We start from the raw sequence: 24,364 nt of genomic DNA on the forward strand, positions 1-24,364 counted from the left end.
CCCAAAATGTTTGCCTTTTAACTTATCTTGGGAATGATGTATTGAATTTGGAAATTGTAGCTACCAGTAGATGTGTGGCATTTTTAGGAATTCATCCATTTCCATTTTTTTCCTTATTATATTCTGGTAGTATTTTAAGGCAACATGTTATTTTGCTTGTAACAAGTATGAATCATACACAAATCATAATGGTATGAGCCACTTTGTTCTATATTTTTGTACAAGAACTCAATTTTTTTTTTCACTTTTTATTATGGAAACTTTCAAACATACATAAAAGTACAGAAAATAGTACAATAACCCCCATGTACCCTTTACCCACCTATAATGATCATCAAATTATAGCTTTTTTTAATCAATTGTTTTGAAAGAGATACCAAATGTGTCATTCTGTTAAAGGTAAGAACTCGTTTTGAAAATCATAAATACAATACCCTATTATTATACCCATCTGACCCCACCCAGACCAATGGAATGGGGGCTGCAAAACCTAACTGAAGTGCCTTGTGCCCCTTTGGGCTGCAGGTAGTGGGAGTGGTCTCTCTAGTGGGGTGGGGGTGGCCTTTATCCCCCTGTGATTATTGGTGGTGACAAAAATTAGCAGGTTGCTCTAAGCTGCTTTGGGCGGGTTACAATAGATAATAGACTGAAATAAGATTCTAACTTCTTCCTGAGGGACATGGTTGAGGTCCGTATTGCAGGTTGGCCTCATCCTATTGCAGTGAGAATGGCCTTGAGTTTTGCCTGCTGAGCGGGGCCACCACTGGTGGCCGTGCAGAGTGGGTGCTGAGGTTGAACAGTGGCGGTGCTGTGGTGCACATCACTGGTGGCATTTAGGAGAGCTCCCTCAGGCACTCAGGGGAGCCTCTAAATGGAGACATTGTTGCCAGCAGCTTTGCCTCAGGTGAAGTGAGAGAGATTTCCCCCAAAGAGCAGCTGCCACCCCTCCATGCTAAACTGAGATGCCAGGACCAGGCAGCTGCCCATGGATGCTCTGCTTCCTTGTGATTGGCAAGACCTCTTTAATGAGGCATGCATTTTTCTCCAGTACCCAGAATCCAATAATGTGCTGGGCCTCCTTAGTGATGGGGACTGAAGACACAGCAGCTTTTCTTTGACTGACAGAGGGATTAAGCGTTTTCAGTCATCACTTTGACCGTGTTCGGGTTTCAGCTTCCCTTGCTCGGGGCTTCCCTTCCTGTAGTTTGACCTGGCCTGGAGAACCTCTGACAGCTGGTGGCTGGAGTGCCTGTGAGACTTTTCTCTCTTTTCACTCCTCACCCCAGAGCTCCTTCTGTCCCCTCCTGGCATCCCTGCCACTCTGGGCCACCCTTTGACCCAGGCTCCCTCCTTGTGATGGACCAGGTAAGATGGGAGCTGTAATGCAGAAGAGAGGGAGAGGGATCCAGTGGCACTTTCACTTTCCGGCTGCTGCCCACTCAGGGCCAACAAATAGATGCTCATGTCTTCAGTCTTCCTGAGGCTCTGTATCCGCATTGTTGACACGGTTTGAGCTTGAGCAGTCCCATTGTCATGAGCATCACTGTCATTGTTATAACATACAAACAAGGCTTTCCTCCCGCTGCCCACCTGGGCCACTTGTCTGCTCCCACCTCTCACCACTCAGCTTCAGGGACATTCATCAGTAGGCAGGGGGCCAGGGCTGGGGATGGGGGAAGGAGGCGCCTGACTGTCACACCTGGCCTGCCAGCTGGGTGAGAGCCCTCCTTACCGGACCTGGCAGGACACAGGACACAATTAAAAGGTGAATCTTACATAATTCTAGCTAACATACCCTTGGGTTGGGTGCTTGTGGTTTTGAAGTGTGTAACTGTTATAAAGATGTTCTCTCCATCATCCTTTTGTGTGACTTTTGCAGAAAGATGGACATGACTGATGGTTGGGCTCTTACTTGAAACTTTTACTTTTGTGTATTTTGGGAAATGCAGTAAATTTCTGGTTGAAAAAAATGGCTTAGGGATAGATTTGAAATATCTGAGTATCATTAGTATTTCATGATGATGTCAATTTCTTCTCTGAGGGAAGCTTACTTAAGGCCACTTTTGGACCCCGTAGGCAAAATTAGGCTGCTGCCGTCTCTGCTCCCTCCACCAAATTATCAGCTTCATTTCTTTGTCGTGGATTCCAGGTCTGGGCCCTTCTTAATCACTTATACAATATTAGTGTGATCTCTTTGAGAATTGGGCAGAAAACATGCCTTATTCTGGACTCGATTTCCCAAAAATCATGCAGTGTGGCTTAACGTCTGTGATGTTGGATTCTTCTTAAGGAATTATGAGTTTCAAGAGCACTAGTTTTCTAGCGAAAACTGACAGTGTTGCACTTTCTTCACATTTTCAGAGAACTGTAAAGTCAGCTTATTGATTCGCCAAAACTCTACCTTTCTGAATTTGAAGTGGTAAGAAGTGCCATTACTATGATTGAGAGCAGTGGTTTGCATCCTTACTTGTCCAGGGGAATCACCTGTGGACTTTTGAAAACTACTGACCCCTGGCTGCCATCCTAGAGACTCTGATTACACTGGTACTGGTGGGGCAGCCTCGTGTTCCTGTGGAGCAGCCAAAGTTGGGAACCACTACAGACTTAGAAGCTGGTGCTAATAAAATTATAGTTCTGCTGTTAACAAGTGACTGCTGAACAGGCCTTTAAAGCCTTTTAAATTAAGTGCCATACAACTTCAGATGCCTTCCGAATACCGAACATAAGTATAATATTACAGTTTATTAAATGTTATAGGAATCGTGTGGAGTGGATGCATGAAAGTAGCATGATGGCCAACCAGGACCATTGTCATCAATACTTGTAAAACTCTTGGGCAGAAGATTGTGGGGTAATGGGTATTTGTATGGTGCCAACATATCACCCCACAAATGACCTACCCATTACCAAGGGAAAACTGCATTTCCACTGGAGAGGTCTGTCTCAATCACTGGTTAACCAAGTGATTAAACTTAGCATCACTCAGAGCCCACTTACAGCAGGCTTTTTAGTCTCTAAATGGAAGATGAGATCATAGTTTTCACTTTCCCAGCTCTTCCCTGAAGACTGAGATTCAGTGCTAATCATGGCCCCTAATAAATAAAAAACACTTGGCAAATGTTAAGCTTTGATGCTTCTTTTGTTTCCCTGTATGTCATAATAATAGCTAAGAAGAATAAGATTGAAATCAATGTCTGCTAATAGATGTTGAATTAAACTGAGACAGGACTGAGTTTAAAGATAGGAAGGAACAATTGTTTGAAGCTTTAGGAGCCCTAAAGAAAGGAGTATACCTGGAGAAAAAAAATAAAGCAGTCTGAAACTTGAGTAGTTAACTCAATAGAAATAACTGTGTAATAAAGCAAAGGAAAGCACTCTCTTTGATCATGTAGTGATTGCTAATGTGAATCCAACACCACTATAATTGATACTTTTAAACGAAATTTAAATTTTTATATGATGTAAATGTAGTTGTAAAATGTTTTAATAATTGTTTTACTATTAAAAATAAAATATGTTTTAAAGGTAGACTTTGCTCAGATGAAGGAGAGGGAAGATTCATACACACACACACACACACACACACACACACACACACACGCAACTCCTTGGTTTCTGGTTTGAGAATTTGATGGTCTTGGTACCAGTTACTGATTTGAGCAAGAGAAAAATCAAGGGTTCAGGGTTGGACATGGAAAGTTTGAGATGCAGACTTCTTTGTAGAGCTGCCAAGTTGGATGCATGGAGCTGGGTCTCCATGGAGAATTCAGGAACACAAATACAAGGCATATAGATGGTATTTAAAGTTTTAAAAGGAAGGGGATCACCTAGAGAGAGAGAAAAAGAAAAGTGCTTGGGCCTGAGCCACAGGACACTCCAAAGTTAAGAAGTTGGGTAGAGAAGGAGTCAGCAAAAGGAAATTGAAAATGAGTACCGGTGAGGCAGGAGGACAGGTGAGGGTACACAGTTTCCTAGAAGCCAAGTAAAAGGTGCTCAAGAAGGAGGGAATAGTCACTCGTGTCCCATGTTACCAAGGGGTTAAGAGAGGTCAAGTCTGAGATAGAGACATTGAGTGAAGCAATGCGATGTCATTGTGGCCTTGACAAGGAGTGATAGTGCAGTAGTGATGGAAGCCAGATTTGAATGGGTTAAAGATACGGTGAGGAAGAAGCAGCAGCAAGTATAGGCTTCTCTTTGGAGAAGTTTGTGAAGCTGAGCTGGAGGGCCGTCTGAGGTCCAGTGATACTCTTTTCAAAAGATGAGAGAGGGTAGAACATGTTTTCGTGCAGATGAAAATGATCCAGCAGAGAGGGAGAAATTGCTGATGCAAGAAATGGGATGACAGGAAAAACCAAGTCATTAGCAAGACAGAAGGGATGGGGTGCAAGGCACGAGTGGAGGGTTTGGACTGTGCTCAGGCAGGTAGACTTTCTCTGTTGCAATAGGAGAAGGTGGATGCAGTTGTACACCAGGCTCAGATTTGCTGCTGGGAAGATAAGAGAGATCACATAATGGCTCTGGTTTCACAGTGACAGACAAGCAGTGTTTGTTAGCTGAGAGTGCATGGGGAGGGGAGGGTGTGTAAAGTTTGAAGGGAGAGAAAAGGATATGATAGGCTCTCAGGTAAGAGCCTAAAAGATAACAGTGGGACTGGGCCGTATTGAGTGCTCGCTGAGGTTTGTGACTGTGAGGGGAGATCATGATTTTTTCCCCAGAGACATTCAGCTGCTCAGGGTTAGGGATTTCGCCAGGCATGCACCATGCAGGGAGAAAGGATCAGGGACTTGACCGTATTTAGAGCAGAGTAATTCAGATGGTGACCATGGGGTCTAAGCTCTATAAGGATGGAAATGAATCCAGGAGAGAGGACAATGTATTGCAAGAAGTGGAGGAGTAGTCCTTGTGACTTGAATCTTGTGTTTGCTTGTTTGTTTTTTAATACCATACATCACCAGTGGTTCTCCTTCTCTTTATTTTTTTAGGATGTCTGGAATGGCTGGTCTTTTTAGCATCTCTGGCAAGATATGGGTGAGTAAATATGCCCTTTATTATTATATTGGCAGAGGGTTTTTTTTTAAGAGTGAAACGGTAGCGTCTAAATAATTGGAAAATAAACACTTATAAATGGTTTTATAATTTCCATTTTCTTTTTAAGTCACAGAACTACTCTTACATGGGGTCACAGTGGAAGTGTGTCTTTGTGTCCTTCTAAGGACATAAATTGGACAGAGACCTGTAACTACTGTGTCAAAGTCATATTTTCTTAGATCGGTAATGAATCCTTTTAACAAAGCTGAAAGGGCTTATGTGGTTTCTCTTCATCTTATTTTCCCATTGTTGTAATCTCCCTACAGATCAAATATTTGTCAGGGATCAGCCAACTTGTGTGTGGGCCAGGCCACCCTTTTTGGTAAATAAAGTTTTGTTGGAACACAGTCACATGCACTTATTACTTGTATTCTGTGACTGCTTTCACACTACAGTGGTAGAGATGAGTAGTTGTGATGGAGATCATATGGCCCACAAGCCTAAAATATTTATGATGTGGCCCTTTATGGAAGAGAGCCCCTGATATGTGTGATTGTATCATTTCACTGAGTCCTTTCAGTGGCTTAGAACTTATTTAGGTTAAAATGTTGAACTGTTACATAATCTTGAATGTATCACATAAGCTTTTGCTCCTCTTTACATGTAGGGTGAACTAATAAATCCTACCAGATTTGACAAAATTGCTGTGAAATTAAATATATATCCTTAAAGTATTTCAAAAGATCTTTAGAAGTGAGTCCCTCCCTATATTTGTCTTTTCTAAGCTATGATTATAGGTCATGCATCATATTTGGAACTTAATATTCAGGGAGCTCATGAAGACTCTCTGTTTTTCATGCATTTACTGTATGTTTAGGGAAATTTAAGAACAAATTTTTGTGTCCTAGTTTCTCAGTTGTGTTATATTTCCTGCCTTGTGAGATACCTACTTTAGGGTTTTTTTTGTTTAATTTTTAAAACAGAAAGCAAATTGGTAACTTAGATTCAGTCTTTTTTTGGTTAAGATTTGTTAACTGTTTTTTTTGACATTTGTTTATCATATTAAACAATAACTAACGTTTTTCCCTTTTCAGATAGTTTGAGTTTCATATGGTTTTCTTCTGATATTTTCGTAATATTGGCAAGAAGTTTATTCAAAGGTTGAGAATTATGAATTACAAACCAGGAACTGAGAGTAAGGGATTCAGCCTATTGCAGTATTTTGACAATAAAGGTTGATGGAGTCATATATTCTGATAGCTATCTGAAAACCTTATAGCTATATAATGTCTAATCCAAGAGGATTAATTAATAAGTGTGAGGAATCATCATCAAGATCTTAGCACAGAATCTATTATAACTGCAGGTCAAGAGATGAATTTGTTCTGAGGGTTAAGAAGAGCTTAGATGGAAGCTGATTGTGACCTTCACACATTGTTAAAGAGTAGTTTTATTTTCAAAGATAGTACCAGGGAAAATAAATGATTGCTCAGACCTCTTATAGCTTGACTGATAAACAAGGAGTTGCAGTTTTTCATCATGTCATGCAAATGATTACGATGTGTGGCATTTGGAGCACATCAAGGCCAGGAGTTGATGTTTTATCTTTGTAGGCACAGTGCACAGCCTTGGGCAGCATGGATGGATTCTGTGTGGATGCATTGGACTTAAGAGAAAAGGCCATTTGGAGAATAGAATATGATCCATCTCTGAATAACCAATTAAGATGTTCTTATTAGGACTGAGAAGTAAAGTATATATGATATTTATATATTTTATATATACATATGTTCAGACTTTCCAGATATTTTTTAAAAGAACAAAAAATACAATTTTATAAGATAAACTGTAGAATTTGACAAACAGCAATTGCATTTTACATTCTATTAGGTCATTTTGTCTAATATTAATACCATATTTTTTCTCTCTGGTTAGTGTATACCTGGGATATTTTTTTCTACTTTCAACCTTTTTGTTGTTATGTTTTAAGTAAATCTTTTTAAAAGCATATAGCAAGAAGTAATTCTTTTCACTGATAAAGTTAGTCCATTTATATTTATTGGGGTCACTAATACATTTGCCCTGATTGTAGATTGTGTGTGTATGTGTGGTGGGGGGCGGGGTGGGGATGTACATGACTAAAAGAATATAGATGGTAGGTTTGTAGGTTATTTTAGTCTCCTCATATGTGTACACATTACCTTAAATATCTATAACAGAAATCTGGTATTACTCTCTGTATCAGCATCTGGTTTCCTCAAGCCTCTTGACAAACTTTTGTAATTTCTTTTATTCTTAGAAACAAGTCCCCAGCCTTTCATCAAATCTCTGGGAAGGGCTCTCACCACTTGTGTTTTCAGAATTCAGCCCTTGTCCTCTTATTCAGAGGGTATGATCTCTGGCTTGGTGTGACCCAGTCCTTGGCTATGCATCAGTCTCTGATTCCCACTGCAACCTCTAGCTATAGTTTGCCTTGTCCTTACAGAACTGCTGATACTTAAGCCCGTTCTCCTAGCTGACCACCTGGCTGCTCAGTTAGCTTATTTAGCTGGTTCTTCTCCTGTGCCCAAGATCCTCACATCAATGTTGAGTATGTAATTGTGGGGAACATAATCTGTTTTTAACTCAAGTCTAGATAATATAAAACTGTAGTGCAACTGTATTAACAGTGAACAGAAGAAACACAGCACTGGAACTAAAATAGTGTAAAGACTCTGAGGAAGAAGGTAAAAACAGGGAAGAAAGAAAGATGCAGAGGGGCTAATGCCAGTGAGGCAAGATTGTTGATGCCAATCCACAGTCTCTTACCATACTGAGATTTTTGTGGATGCATAGATAGATAGGAGTCAGTCTTTTCTCAGCAGCAGTGTCCCATGGATGGGTTGCTAGTCCACCCGCTGTATGTTTCCCAACCCATTTGTTTTCCCTGCCATAGACAGTTGTTCTGTGCTTAGCATAGAACCTGGTGCCTATCATGTACTTGAGAACTGTTTTTTTGTTACTTTTATTCATTATTCATCGTTGTCATCATTATTTTACTTTTTCCACTGATTAGTCAACAAGGAATACTTTATCTTTTTTCACTTATTTTTTAACCACGGTTGATAGGATTGAAATAGGGTTTTATGACAGTTGTACAATGTGTACTTTTGTTAACTAGGTTTAGCATTTGAATGTATTTAAGCATTACTTTATTTGTTGAATTTGTGCTGCTTACTGAGCTAATACAGGATGTAAGTTAATACCTCTCCTCAGTGTTACTGTTGTTAGGAAAATATGCAGGCATATGGCAAATTTTAGTTACAATAAGGTAACTTATTGGACACGCTGTGTGATGGAGAAGATTTAATGATTTATCAGTTATCTCATGATGAGAATTAAAGGCCATGAATGTTTAGACTGGAGAATAACCAGAGTGAATTTTAAAACTCTAAAACATCCCCCTCTGTTTTAGATGGTGGTGTCTCTTCTCTTACTGTTTTTGGATTTTTTGTTGTTTGTAAAAATATCTGGAACCATATTACAGTGAGATGGTGCCCATCCACAAGTCACCTCCCCTCGAGCCTACAAGAGGCTGCAGATTTGTGTCTTGTTGGAGGTGTTGAGAGGGTAGAACATAGAAGGGGAAGTGAGCCCTTGGTGATCACTGGAGAAGGCTTTCTGAGCTACTCCCACACAGGGAGGATATTTTGAGGATTCTAATCTGTGTCTGAAAGGGGTTTAAGGATCATTCCCAAACTCCTCAGGGTATATCCTGGGATGCAGATGGGATTTAAATTCAAAAGGCTCTCTGTCCCTTGGGGCCAGCCCAGCTCTGAATGAGACTCTGCAACGCTGGGCTGGATGAGTGGTGCCCTTGGGCGGGATTTAACCTGACCTGCAGTAGTTCAGATCCCAGAGGGCTTGCTGGCCTCCCTGGGGAGGGGAGGCTCCACCTCTGACCCCTGGACACCTTGGCCTGGCTCCATTCCTTAAATCCATCTGACCACTGGTTGGAATATTCTTCTCATTTATTCTGCATTTAGTTCTCTCGTTCAAATGTATGTAGCCAAAATGTATGTAGCCAAAACTTAACTCTAATTCAGTCACCTATTGCAAAAGTATAAGGTATTGAGCCCAGCAGGCGACATTTTCGTGCATAAGTAAACAACAGGATGCTTCCTTGTAATGAGCATATATAATATTGAACTAGGTCAGTATTTTCCACAAGTGAAAACTGTTACTTTACCTGGCAACGAAAGGAAACACAGAAATCTAAAATTGAACCAGATCAGTTTTAATCAGTTATTATTTGGAAACATATATACAGCAAAACTTCAAGTGCCTAGTACCAGGAACCCTAATACTCTTAAAGGTACTCTGAAACCATCGTGGACTCAGACAAAGTAAACAGGTAAAGATTTGTGGCTACAGTTGTGAGAGCACAACTTGATTAATGAGGCTTTAGTAATAATCACCTAAAAAGACCACAAGATGGCAGAGTTTCTCTAAGAAGCTCAAATAAATCCTTTAAAGAGTGAGTTGATACAAGAAAATTGAAGTGGAACCTATTATAATAAGAGGATGTTTTTGAAAGCACTAAGACTGTCTCAGAATGCAGTGATTCAAAGGCACACAATTTATTGAATCCTAGAAAATAACTTAGAAAATTTCTTGAGGGTTTCTTAAATCATTTATTTTGCAAAAGGGCACAAGACACTGTCCAGAAGGACTTATAACTGGATGCTGTTATTCATTCCAACTATATGGGCAGATATTACTTATAAAGCAAGTTCCAGAATTCATACATCCATGGGTCAGCACAAAGGAATACTGGCTTTCCATGTCTTCTAATTCTTTGGCACATTTCACAGTTTAATCTTGATGATGACATTGAATAATCAAGAAAAGCATAAATAAACTATGTTCAATATACAAAATTTCCTAAAGTAGAGAACTGTGCAATGCATCTTAAAACTTCCATTGAACGGAATTTGAATGAAACAACCTTTTGTATCCCAAATACCTCTTTTGCCTACTTGGGCTGCAGAATACTAGATTATTATTTTTTTTTTTTTTTTTTTTTTTTTTCAGTACGCAGGCCTCTCACTGTTGTGGCCTCTCCCGTTGCGGAGCACAGGCTCCGGACGTGCAGGCTCAGTGGCCATGGCTCACGGGCCTAGCCGCTCCGCGGCATGTAGGATCTTCCCGGACCAGGGCACGAACCCTTGTCCCCTGTGTTGTCAGGTGGACTCTCAACCACTGCGCCACCAGGGAAGCCCTAGATTATTCTTAATAAATAATTGCCCTGGCTGAAGACAGAGTGACGACCAGTGCCATCAGCAGAGGACAGATGACAGTTTTTCAAATCAAGAGTTGTTTGCATTTCTTATGAATAGTTTAAGGATTTGCTAGTATCTTTTTCTTATTCAATAAATATTTATTGAACACTGATTATGTGTATTTAAAAACTTGATGAGTCTTTAGATATATCTCTACTGCTGAGTAAAAAATTGGAGAGAAGAGATCTCAGATTATTCTAGATCAGTTAACAAGCTTTTTTGTTTATTATTCTGAATTAAGCCAGAATAAAATATATTATTTAATTGTATTGACAGTTATAAACTGAGAAACCAATGGGAGATAGTCGAGTAACTTAGGTTTTGAGAAATATTAAAATAGAATCTTGGCCTCATTTTCATCAACCTTATCAGTTCTAGGCAAGTCATTCAGTCATTATATCTGCTTGCTGGTGGCATTTAGCTTGGAGCCATTTCATCCTGTGCCCAGTAATTTTATAGATAAAACTATCTATAGACATAACAAAATCATAAAACTATTAGTTTTTTAGTGAATGTTTTTAAAGCTGTAAGAGCCTAAAATAGATTATCACAAAGCCATCATGAGGCAGCATGGCTCTTGCAAGTCCATATATAAATGTGCTTTGACTCCAGACTGGCAGGCTCATATCTGTAATTCCTGTATGATTTAGCATGTAAATAATTTCTAGCTAAGATTGTATCTTCTCACTTATTTTTTAGTGTTTGGCATCAAATAGAGTCCCAGGGGACAGTAAACAAGAAGGGATGTGCACTCTATTTGAAGACCGATGAAATCTTATTTGTTCATAATGAATTAACTGGAAAATTTCTTCTATTATTACATTCAGGTTTTATGGTGATTAGGAAAGTTGTTAAGGATGAGTGAGGGTAGAGCAATAATAAGAGTCTGATTAGAAAAGGAAGCACAGAGACATTTTAAATGGTTGATGTTCCGTAAGTAGTAATTTAGTTCTACTTAAAAATTGGTAAAGGCCCAAGAAGTTTAATTTTTTATGGATGCCATATTATGAGTAAAAATTAAGGTTATAAATTATTAGGACAGAGTGACAAAAAAAATCTCAGGATGGAAGAAGGGACTAGATAACCAATTCTACCAGAGTTCTATTTGATCATGAACTTTAAGGAAGTATAACTTTTACTACATATGACCTTGATTATTACTCTCAGATTCTCAGTGTTGTAAAATTTGACTTGTTCTTGAAGAATCATATAGATGCATAAACTGCTGGACGACCTTTGTGGGGGCTCATATAAGTAGAAACAATTTGCAGACTTGAGTTATAGATAAAGAGGGAGATTCAGACATTCTTAGTCCTCATTATAAATATATTTTTTTTACTTTTTTCTTCTGATTACAGCATCTTCACAACTATTTCACAGTGACCCTTGGAGTTCCTGCTTGGTGTTCTTACGTCTTTTTCATCATAGCCACCTTGATTTTTGGCCTTTTCATGGGTCTGGTAAGAGATAATGCCAATCTTTTTTCTTGTCTTTAAAGCCAGTTGGTTTCATGCAAAACTGGAAAGCAGCCAAGAAAGAAAAAGCTCATAAACAAACATCATTTTGCGTGTAATCTAAGCAGTTAAATAATATTTGCTTGTTTGATACTGCTTTCAATGGAAATTTGAGAAATACTGGAAAATTCATTAAATTATTATTGCCTAATCCTCTCTCTTAAATATTCTGAAGTCGTGTGCTACCCAAAATATGGGCAGTAATGAAGAAAGAAATAGAGACTTACTCGAATTCATAGTCAGTTTCCAAGACAACTGAGTCAGCTGTGAATTCACAAATTGCCTACTTGATTAGAACATTGTGATGATAAGACCAAAGCTGTGAATTTGTTCCTTGGGTGAACAAGATGATCTTTCCTGTTCGTATACTCAAATTGAACCTCTAAACTCACCAGCTGCTTATACATACACTGCAGTTTTCCCCAGGTGGAGTGTGTAAGATAATGTGGATAAAAAACACAATCATTATTATGTGAAAAAATAAGATGCAAACCACATCACTATGTCTTCTTTGGATATGAAAATTACTATCCATTAGGTATGTGTGTATTTTCTCCCTAGAGTTAGGTAAGTGTTGGAATAATACATTTATTTACTTAACTATATAGGCAACTATAAATGTTTGGGCGTGTTTTACTCTTGGTTGTATATATTTTTGAAATCTTTCTCTTTACCTACACTTGATCAGTTTGGGCTTTAAAGTCTAAGAAGTTCATAAAAGTTACTATACTATATACTAATCACATAGCCCTTAAACACTGTATGATAGGAATAATTGATGATCACTAAAAATTTGTATGAAAAGGACAGCCCTTTAGGTAAGATTGTCTTAAAGTCTATCCTTACATTTTGTAATGTATTTCAGCTCTTTTGCAAGGTCTTTTAAAAAATAAGCTTAAAATGTTAGCAGTCGCCTTTATAGCAAGTCACAACTTGGTACTACAAAGTCATATTCCAAGAAGCCAAGGAAGCTCGATTTTATTTTGCCATGAACATGCTTACTTCGTATTATGGTTTATATTTGTCATTTGATTGCTGATGTTAACTTCATGGGTGGGGATAGAACTTAGATATGTCATTCATTAGGTCCTAGGTATGTTCCATTCTGCTGCATTAGTCTTACTGCTAACTAACATTTCCCTAATGCTCTGGCCTAAAATGATTTGACTTTGGATATAACTTTGACTTTGGATATAAATGTGCTTCTCCCATCTACCGTCTACTCTGGAGCTGCATGAGTGTGAGGCTTCTGTAGGGGGAACAGTATGAGATCCTGGGTGATTCTGAGATGGAATTATGGGGTATGTAGTTTGAGTGTGGGCCTATTGGAAGATCACTGAAAACTCTTCTCACATAAAGAGTTTTAGAATTTTACTTTTGAGGTTGACCGTAAGTCCAAGAAGTCAAGCCTGCCTAAGCCCTAAGTTATTTGGAAACTTAGAGTCAAATAATCAGTGTAGGAAGGTTATTAGAGGCTTGACGTGAAGAAAGAAGAGAGTTGATTCTAGACTATTCAAGTGACTAAGTGATAGAGATTACTGTTCCTTCATAAGAAGTTGGGAAGAGAATGTTATTTAAGGAAATAATAATTTCAAAGCAGTAATAGACTCATACATTTTCTGTTAATACATTTCCATAAAATAGCAAACACATGTCTCTGCTCAAAATGCCTTTTCTACAACTGTAACATGTTAAAAGAAACACAACAGCTAGAATTTTTGCCTTCAATGAGGTCTGCAGGTGATCAGTTCATTGCTCTGTGTCACCTTTGCCATTAACTGGGGGCTGAAAGCAAGGCCCAGTGTGCAGTTATGTGAAACTTGGTCTTGGTGACCTTGGAGGGTCTCCTTCCCTCTATGAGTCTTTATGGAGTTTAACTTATGCAGTGGCCAGAAAGGGCAGGATGTTTTCCATAAGAAGTGATTTCCGGATCAAGTCATTGTTTCCCATAAGCCTGACTATTACATTTCCTATTTTTCCTTAATTTTAAAAGATGGGAAGTCAAAACAAGGCTGCTAGTTTGATTTTTGCTTGCTGTCTTGATTGAGCCTAGTGGTTGAAATATTTTACTAAATGTTATTTTTCACATGTAAACAAAGAGCTCAGTTTTAGAAATCAAGTATATATTTTGCATTTTAAACCAATATGGGAAAGATCCTTAAGTGCATAGTCTGTGTATCAAATCACTCAGGCCGCATCATTTTCTGACATCAGCAACTCTGCTTTGAAGGGTGGAAGATAGCAAATCTGTAGACAGGCAGAAAAGCAATGGAAAACACAGGTAGCAATCTTTTGCCTCTGTTATCTGGTCTCCATTTCGGTTGGTAGGTATGGACACTGTCTGGATTTTGCAGCTTGGGTGGACTATTTTTCTACATGCTGCTGACCAGTTCCTAGTGGAAGAAAGTTTCATCTTTCCTGTGAAAGATGGCAAATCCGTCTACTCTCCTCTTTTAGATGCCTGGCTGTCTGCTAAGCTGAAACCTGAAAACCTAACCATGGAAGGGAAGATGAAGATGAGGACACCAATCCTATATAGACCCTGTTTTTAAACAGTACCATTCTTAGTGGCTCAGAAAGTGACTCATCCCAAGGGAGTGGTTCTTGAGACTGGAAAATAGATCCTGAACTGATAGAATGAGAGGGTTTTCCTCCCAATTTCTGGGAAGGAAGACAGTATAATGGAATTATATACTCTTAGAGATATAAAACAGCCCTTAGTGATAGACTAGTCCCAAGCCTGTCCTTTCAAGAGAAAGTGCAAGTGAGAGAACAGTTAAGTGACTTGCCCAGGGTCACACAGCTGACAAGGTTGAGGCTGGTGTCCCATAAGTCTGTGCTAGGCCCCCTTACCTAGCGCTCTAGATGGCCCAGGTATCTCGCAGGTGGGACTTACTCCCTCCCAGGCTTTGTTGTAAATGCCAGTTATTTGTCACTGGCAGGTGTTTCTTCTTTCCCTTGCAATGTGTCAGGACCAAAAATTTCCCCTCCAGTTGGTATTAAGAAAGCCAAAAGGAAAAAAAATAAAAGTCACAAAGAACATTATGTCCAGTGAATAGCTACTATAAGCAAGTGACTGTCATATTAGAAATAGGTTTTCAACCTCAGTCTTTTCAGATGGAGATGTTTTCCTCTTTGCTGTTCAAATCAATTTGATGGCTTGGAGCTTGTTCCTTCCCAAGGAGGAACACTGCCCAGCACATGGGTCTCCTCAGCCTGGCATTTAGGCCTTTCTCTGGATCCAAGAGCCCCTGTGGTCCAGTTTGGTGTCGCTTACAAGAGCCAGATAGCTGCTGCTGCCCTTCCGCTCCTGACCATGCCCAGGACCCTAAATGCCACCTTTCAAGTGGTCATTCTAGAGTCTTCCCCACCCCCATAACTGGTTGTAATCTCTGTATCTCTTAAGTATCTATCAAAGAGCTTTCTTCATTTTTTATGAGACCCCTGTTCCATATTGCTTCTTAATTAGACTGCCATTTTTTTCTCTTTTTGAACCCTTCCCCTCAGAAGTTAACATGATATCTTGAACCTAATGAGGCAAATATTAAGTAAGTAATAAATGAATATACAGATGGTAATAAAGTGAGGTTCTCATTTGATGTTTATAAAATTGAATCAAAAGGGCAATGACTTTGGGTTTTTTAAATTTTAGAGCCCCTTAAAAACATATTTATGAAGTACTATTCCTATTTTAAAGACTGGGCAGTTGTTCAAAGTGTAGGTGAACTCCAGGAGTTAGCTAGGTAAAAGAGGAACTGTGAAGCCCTTCTCAGTGGGCAGCTTCCTCCTGTGCTGACTTCTCTGTGTTGTGCACTGTGTAGGGGAGGACATGGGGAGGGCGTAGAGAGCGAGGGGCTCCCGCTGACTTGGCCCCGATTCACACGTCATCCTGTCAGTTTCATCACCACGGCCCACACCATCCAGGCCTGGAACATGGACTAGAATGAACCTGCCTCTTAGGAGCTTGTGGTTTATCAAGGGAAACAGCATGTTTATAGTAAGTAGCAAGTGACTCAATGCTGCTTTCAAGGTCAGAGGTGTGAAGCCAGTCAATCACTGTTTAAAATAGGATTTAGTTCACATCACTGAAGTGTTTTCTCACAGTTTGTCCCTGTAGTAATTTCTTATAGGACTCTTAAGAATTCTACACCCTGAAGTATTCTTCCACACAATCAGGGTTACCCACTGGTGAGAGACAACCCATGTACAGACTACTTTTATTTGTCAGAATATGTTTTCTTTTTTAAAGATCACTTTAGACTTGGCTGATAGTGTCTTGTTTTCTTACACTTGCTTGATTCATCTATTTTTAGTGGTCTGTGTGTATACATTTGACTTTGTGACCCCTGTTCTACAGTTAATAGTGTTTTCCTATGTTATATCACATTTGAAAAATAGAAAATTCTTAATTATACCCTTGTCTTTTTTTGAGGACTTTTGACCAATTGCTGTGTATTGATATTTGTCTATGAATGTCTGGTTATAGAAGCAGGACCTAACTTTGAGGTTGTTTGGTAACAAATGTCCTATCCACTCACTGTGAAATCACTTTTTTCCCTCCAGGTCTTGGTGGTCATATCAGAATGTTTCTATCTGCCACTTCCAAGGCATTTATCTGAAGGTTCTGGTAAGTATGACAGATTCATGAAATAGAGTATTTTTGGAATTCTGTGGTGTGCCCTTTCATGCTCATATAGATAGTGGATTTTTCCCCTGATTTGCTAGGTGACCAAACCATCACCATTACCAAATTCCTTTGAAATATGTTCTCTAGATAGATTTGAGCAAAAATTCTTTTTTTCTCCTCTCTTAAATTAAGGAACATTTCATTTTGGCAATTGCTTTTTCCCTTGAATTGTTTGCCCTTCATTAATCAGTTGACATCTTTTCCTTCATTGAAACTGGAATGAGCAGGGAGGGAGGGGAACTGACACTTACTGAGTGTCTACTGTGTGCCAGTAACTGTCCTGAGTCCTTTAAAAGCCATCTCCCCAAATCCTTTCACTATTTCACACTGTTCCTGGGACCAAATACCCCTGAATTTCCATGCTTTTACTCCTATTGTTTGCATGAAGACTCTTTTTTATTTTTTGGCTGGCTGTGCAGTGAGGTATGTGGGTTCTTAGTTCCACGACCAGAGATTGAACCCATGTCCCCTGGAGCGGAAGCGCAGAGTCTTAACTACTGGACTGCCAGGGAAGTCCCCATGAAGACTCTTATGAGATTTCATAATTGTTGAATTTTATGTGGGAGTTCAACTAAATAAGCTTATATTTCTTTTTAGTTCTTGACGTTTTTAAGGCTTTGAAACTTCCATATATAATTATAAAATATGTTCCTTTGAATTCTTAAAAGTAACAGAATCCCATTTTAAAACAACTTAGGGGAAAAAAGAAAAATTTATTAGTTCACAAAACTGAAAAATCCAGGGATGTTCTGGCTTCATGCACAGCCCAAGGGATGATAGTTTCTACTTCATGAACCTGATTCAGTAGCTTTCAACAGCCCCAACTCACATTTTATCAGCTTAGCAGTCCCTGTAGAAAGAGAGAAAGCTTTTGCTCCTGACTCTGGCCAAAAACTTACTCTGATTGACTTGGCTTAAGTCACAGTTCTGAACCGATCACCATGACCAGTGAGTGGGTCACTGAACATTCTACACGGTATAAAATACAGAGCACAAAGAAACCTTTGCCCTCCATGCCCCTGGGCTGTGCCAAATTCAACATGGTTAGTGAAGTCTCCAGAGAGAGGTCGAGAGGCCATGGGTGGGGCCAGGATGCCATCCAGAGATCTGTCCTGTGTGATAACATAGTTCCAAGATGGAGAAGACTGTCATATGCCCCATTGTTCCATTTCACAGCTAAATGTACTCAATTGCTGAATGACCTTTCTTTAATTGAAGTATAGTTGATGTGCAATGTTATATTAGTTTCAGGTGTACAACAGAGAGATTTGATATTTTTATAGATTATACTCCATTTTAAGTTATTATAAAATATTGCTGGGGCTTCCCTGGTGGTGCAGTGGTTGAGAGTCTGCCTGCCGATGCAGGAGACACGGGTTCGTGCCCCGGTCCGGGAAGATCCCACATGCCGCAGAGCGGCTGGGCCCGCGAGCCATGGCCACTGAGCCTGCGCGTCCGGAGCCTGTGCTCCGCAACGGGAGAGGCCACAACCGTGAGAGGCCCGCGTACTGGAAAAGAAAAAAAAAAAATTACTTATATCCCTATGCTGTACATTACATCCTGTGTCTTATTGATTTTGTACCTAGTAGCTTGTACCTCTTACCCCCTTCCCCTATCTTGCCCCTCCCTGTTGGTAACCACTGGTTTGTTCTCTGTATGAGTCTGTTTCTGTTTAGTTATATTCATTTGTTTTATTTTTTTAGATTCCACATACTAGTGAAAACATACAGTATTTGTGAATGCCCATTGTTTATTCAGAGAATGTTCCCCTCTCTTCCCTCCACAGAGCAGAATCTTAGGTCAGGGGAGGCTCGTACAACTGAACAGTTGCAGGATGCAGAGGAAGGAAAGGATGATTCAAATGAAGAAGAAAACAAGGACAGCCTTGTAGATGATGAAGAAGAGAAAGAAGACCTTGGTTATGAGGAAGAAGCAGAGGAGGACGAGGAGGACAGCCCGGCTGCTGGCATGGACGAGAAGAGGAGTGATGCCCGGGACCAGGGGCCCCTGAGGGAGGCCCAGGAGGATGAAGGACCTGCTGGGACTGAAGAGAATGCCCCAGAGCAGCCCTGTCCAGCTGGCACAGAGGCAGCGGAAGACACAGTGAGACAGCGCAGAAGTCAGCATGCCGACAAGGGACCGTCAGCCTGATGACAGTGTTTCCAAGGGTACAGACCAAAAGAATATGTCTGCTTACTTCTGGTCTGCAGTTTAAACCAAATCCTTATTTTTTCTTGAATGAGCAAGCTTCTCTTAAAAAATGATCTCTAGCCCATGTAGTCTCATGGCATTATTCTCATATATGTTAAGGAGAATCTTTCAGGCATGACAGGGTACAGAAAAACAAACATGCTGTTAGGGTCTGTTCGGGACCTGTGATGAGAACAAATTCATTTCCTTGGGGCCCCAGAGTTTTGACCAGAGGAAGCAATCCCCAGCCATCGTGAGCACTGTTCATGGGCAGTAGACAGGGCTGCAGGCCCCTAACATGAAAGCAGGGCGAATGAACGTCCTCAGGGTGTAGCTGATAACTTGCTTCCTCTTCTTGTATTGAATATTTATTTTTGTCAAACTGTAAGAAACGTCGGGTACCATAGTACAAGTGTACTTTTTAGAGATAGAACTTGAGAGGGCCTTGGATATTATTGTAGAAAAGAGCTTGGAAATCTTCCTAACTCTCTAAATCTCCTTTCTTATGTTTTATTTCTTACCTTTAGCATTTCCAACTTTCCCACCATGGGCCTGCAGGCCCCTCACACTCTTCACAATCTGTCCTCAGTGAGAGGACTCAGACAGCAGTCTACTTGACATCAGCTGCGTTTATTCCACCTTAAGGGTTTAGATAATCAAGAAGCACAGCCCATGAAGCCATGACTGCCAAGCATCTCAAATGTTGTAACCTTTGGAGATTCAAAAGGAAGTAGGGGTTTTACAAGAGAGATTTTTCTTGTTGTTTTTAGCCAAAATGTCATTTTTTTTTTTCAAAAAGTTCCTTTAGCAATATTCTTTTTGAAGCCAGAAGTCTCCTAAGTCTTGCCAGTACAAGGTAGTCTTATGAAGAAAACTTGAATACTGTGTTGTTTTGTTTCTATCTCAAGGGGTTCCCTGGCTCTTGAACCACTTTAATAATAACTGAAAAACCATTTCTGGTTTTCCTTCAGTGATGTGCTTTTGGTGAAAGAATTAATGAAAGTGTATATCTGGAAATGAAAGATTTGGTTTCGTTTCCTTCTTCCTTAATCTTGTAAAGAATTTTATCCCTGTAAATCTCTCAATACTCAATCTGCTAAAAGTACCCAGGGGGCCCAATGTCTTTTAAAAAATCCATCCATCTACCTGATTTGCGTCTTAGAATAAATTCATAATATTAGATTCCAAGCTTATGAAAGATGTCTAAAGTTGATCCTACACCCCTTTGGGTCCAGACAGAATAATAAGTAGTACAGGTTTATGAAATTCAAAAAGCTTCTGTCATCTTTAAAAAGAAAAACGCAGCATATGCCTATCTGGCTGTTTCAATAACCCTTACGTTGTACTAACTTTGAACTCGGGCTCACTGGAGGAAGGGGAGGTTCTGAAACTCTACCCTGGTGTGGCTGAAGGAATCTGTTGCAAGCCTCATACAAAGGGAGTTTTTATTCTGACGGAATCCAGTTTTTAGAGTTGGTTGTTCTTCATCTTCCCAACTCATTGACCTGACAGTCTCATCCCCCAGTGCGGTGACATTCATTAAGAGTTGCCAATAATTTTTTTCTTCAGACAGCAACACGACCTCAAGTTTGAGGCTATCACAGAACTGACAGACTGGGAAAACCTTGACTTGTGCTCATTTCTTGCCCCTCCCACCATCTGGGGCTCTGATACCTCCTCACCCAAAGCACCATGGTTCTGAGGGAGGCAGCTGCATCTCCCTGATACCAGGAAGCCTTTCTGGATCAGAGCTGAGCTGGATCTGCCCTCCTGTCCCTGGATTTTCTTTCTTTTCTAATCAGCTGAAACAAAGTTTTCAAAGATCATTGAGTTCAAGGGTATGGAAAAAGAAGGGTTTCATAGTTTGGCTTTTCTGTACAATACCTCCTCCCCCGCAATGTTGAAATCTTTTTTTTTTTAAGTGGAGTATTTCACTAAAGGAGAAGGAATGAAGAAGTAAAGTCTACTTTGGCTTTTTATAAATGTAAGGCCAATTCCCAGTTGGGCTCCAAATAGTATCTGATTATGTAATGAGACATGTATTTTCTTTCTCAGCGATACTTAAAAAAATTGGAGGAAGAGGAATAAAACAGTTTGGAGAACCAGATCCATTAAAAGTTGAAGTATCTGGCTACAGGGACCATTTTTCCTGTTTTGTTTTTGTTTTAATATTCTGATGAAAGATGTATACATCTAATTTAATTTCTTTCCACTTCTAGCCTTTAGGTTCATTTTCAATACTTACTGAATATAAAATTAAACGAAAAAAGTCAACCCAAAATAATTTAAAATTAGATTAACATTTCAATAGGATTGATAGACTTTTCCTTTAGATAATATATTTAATACAGAAGTCAAGTGCATGGAAACATGATTTTGATTGAAAAAATAAAAGTCATGCCTCCCTATATTACAATATCAGTTATTTAGTTACAGAATAGTATTTTATGTATATCAAAATTAGGCAAATAAAACTTCATTTGGGAATGGGGGTGCAGTGCTTTATGTGTGAGTAGTGGGAATGGGGTGCCTGTTCACTGATTAGAGGGAAAATCTGAAACTTCTAGGTACATTTTCCTTAGTTTCTTTCTTTTATTATTCATCTCTTGCCAGACCACCCCAGCTTGCTTAGAGATCTCATGCTGAAGCAACATATAGGCAATCCCACTTCCTTCTTTCCCTTTGAAATGTAAGCATGAATGGGGCAAGGCCTGCTCATTCAGCTCACAGGGCCTGGCACCACATGGGCACGCACCCCCAGCCTGATCTTGGGAACACAATCCCTGTTAGCCACAGGCCTCTCTGACTACAAAAAGAAATGCAGAATTACTAATGTGACAAAAAGCAAACAAGCTTTGGTCAGGTTGATGTTGATGGTGGAGAAAGCCAAATTTTGACTCTCTTATGGCCCGTATCCTTGTTGATAGCTATGGTGTTTCTCCAGGATTGGGGTATGTGTAATTTGGGTAGATGATAAAAGTGTCTTTTAAGGCAAGTACTTGGCATGTGACTTTTTATTACCAAGTCCTTTAAGAGTGGAGCCTGTTTTACAGAATAGGAAACATTAAAGAGTCCAAAAAAGGGGTAGAAATGATAGGATGTACCTGAGCTTTTAGCATAAAACCTTAAATTGGCATGAAGTGAGAGAAAGAAGGGGAAGATTGGTGCTTTTGCTAATGTGTCTCAGTAGTCTCGATATGTCCTTCATCTCAGTGTTAAAGTGTTATTTCTGCCAGTATTCTAAATGTGTGGTTGACCCATTCTTTCAATATAATATCTTGGGAAGTATTCATGTAGATCTTTTGCGCTAATAGAAAAGTTCCGTCTTGTTTAGTATCTGTTTACCTCAGTCCTACATTCTGATCCCTTATAGCTTGTTTTGAAAACCAAACATGGAGTCATCAAGTCTGATGAACCCAGATGGGGCAGTTTTTTGAGCATCTTTCCTGAACCAGGAGGTTTGGTTGAAAGGCCTTTGATAGTTTCAGACCAGGACATGTGGCCTTCAGATGGCTTATTTTCAGTGAAGTTTCTTGTGAACTGTGACACATGTGACTCATACAACTTTAACATGTTTCTGATGTATTTTAATCATATTTGTTACTAAATAGCTTCTTGGTGCAAGTGCAGCTTTTATACTAAAAATACTGTTTATTTGTATTGTAATACATTATAAATTCATTATTTATATTCTTGGAATGGTCTTAATCTTTAAGCCTAGTGATAATTATTTTTTTCTTCATCTCTGTATTTTTTGCTTCTGTAGCAACTGGAGTGGGAAATCAGGATATGAGTCTCAAGCAGGGCATTGCCTGAATTACAAATCACATTATCACAGAATTGTATATCATCCTTGATGCTATTTGTTTTCATTTTATTGTAAATTTCCACTTGCATCGAAACCTAATGATAGTGATAACTAAGTAAAAACAAAACAGTGTATTACTTTTCATATGCCCCACCAGGGGCACAGAAGTCATTTGCCTAGGCAGTGAAAAATATTACTTCCTTAAAAACTAATTTTCGTGTGTCCATTCTCCATCCTGTCTGTTCGTTTTCCCTCTTTCTTTCTCCCTCTTTTCCTTGACTTCATGAAACCTGAACCCTTGCCTTTAGCTGCTCTGGAAGGTTCACGAAACCAAGAATGAGTGCAGAGAAACAAGGCTTCCTCCTTGTCACAGTTGTTGTGTTGCCTATAGAAACTCACTGCCCTCAGGTCTCTTCTGTCCTGAGGTCTGGAGGTGACCAGGGCTGGAGTGGATGGCAAGGGATGTTGCTAACCCTTCAAGACGCTGTAAGTCGACATGGTCTCCTAGGGCATTCAGAAGATTCTGACCTACACCTGACCCTTCCTATCAGTATAGCAGTGGAAAAGCACAAAGGACATGAGGCGATGCTTTTATTAAACACCCTCAGGGACTGAAATAATAGATATTGGATTTTTCACTTTGGAAAGATGGTGGGGGGGGGTGTAGTAAAAAAAATGGTTAAACTTCCATACCACCAAATCCTTCCCCTCTGAGAAACTGGCTCAGAATGCGAATGGAAAAATATCCATTATGTGGTATCTCAGCCTACTTGTACTTGGTCATACATCTTGGGAGCAAAACCTGCATCTTTTGAAGCCAACAGCACTTCAGGTGCAAAATGCAATCCCCTGCTTTGCTTCAATCTCGGAGGCTATTTGGAACCTGTTCCACAATAATAGGACACGTCTTTCTCAGGACATGTGATCCTCTTGAGACTGAGAACTGGATTAGGCTAGTCTAGGCTGTGTTAACAGGCTCCAAAATCTCAGGAACTTTCAGAACGAGAAATTTATTAGTGTTTCACTGAGTTCAGGCATCCCAGAGAGCAGAGGCCCTGCTTCATGCAAGTTTTTCTGGGACCCAGGTCAAGAGAGGCTCTGCTGTCTAACTTGTGGCTTCTGAGGTGACTGTGTTCATTTCACCCCTGGTCACTGGGAAGTGGAGAGAGCACGAGGAGTGTTCCTGGGAGGTGTTATAGCTGGGCCGTGGCACTTATGTTCGCTGGGAGAGAGGTCACGCCTAACCTAAAGGGGGACTGGGCTGTGTAATCTTGCCGTGTCCTTAAGAAAAAGGGGGATTGAGAGCTAGCGTCTCTGCCACAGTGACTTTATCTTACCTGCCTTTGTAACCTGAGTGCCTCATGAAGATTAGTCGTATGAATGCACGTGTCGCAGGGAGGGAAGAATACATATGAGCACAGTGCTGGTTGTCTGCCTTCTGCACTTGCCTATAATTGGTCTTCAAGATACCAGAGTTTTCAAACTGTGAGTCGTGCGTTCTCATAGAGTTCGTGTTTTGTTTGGAAAGATGGACATTAATAAGTGCAATAAGAATGACGGGGGATATACGTATACATACAACTGATTCACTTTGCTGTACAGTCGAAAATAACATTGTAAAGCAACTATACTCCAATAAAAATTTTAAAGAAAGAGTAAGCTTAAAAAAAAAAGAATGACAAATAGAAGAGATAAGAGATGCTATGTGAGTTTATAAGAGAGGAAGCTGATCTAGGCTGAGGGTTTGGATGGTACATGTGACCAGGAGGGCAGGATTAGTGGTTTCTGAGGCAGAGATGGATTTGGAACCCCTCTG

General features: G+C 39.9%; 1 protein-coding gene across 1 annotated transcript in view; it reads left to right on the top strand.

The window, feature by feature from the left end:
* TMX4 (thioredoxin related transmembrane protein 4) overlaps window positions 1-22,439 on the top strand; it is a 42,718-nt gene extending 20,279 nt beyond the window's left edge. Inside the window, exons 5-8 of the mRNA XM_033841066.2 lie at window positions 4,983-5,028; window positions 11,708-11,809; window positions 16,427-16,490; window positions 18,337-22,439. Coding sequence (XP_033696957.1) covers window positions 4,983-5,028; window positions 11,708-11,809; window positions 16,427-16,490; window positions 18,337-18,701 — 577 coding nt within the window. The 3' untranslated portion in view covers window positions 18,702-22,439. The remainder of the gene's footprint in view (window positions 1-4,982; window positions 5,029-11,707; window positions 11,810-16,426; window positions 16,491-18,336) is intronic.
* Window positions 22,440-24,364: the final 1,925 nt, after the last annotated feature.

Source organism: Tursiops truncatus, chromosome 15 (assembly GCF_011762595.2).
Source record: "Tursiops truncatus isolate mTurTru1 chromosome 15, mTurTru1.mat.Y, whole genome shotgun sequence".
In the NCBI taxonomy this organism is placed as follows: Eukaryota; Metazoa; Chordata; class Mammalia; order Artiodactyla; family Delphinidae; genus Tursiops; species Tursiops truncatus.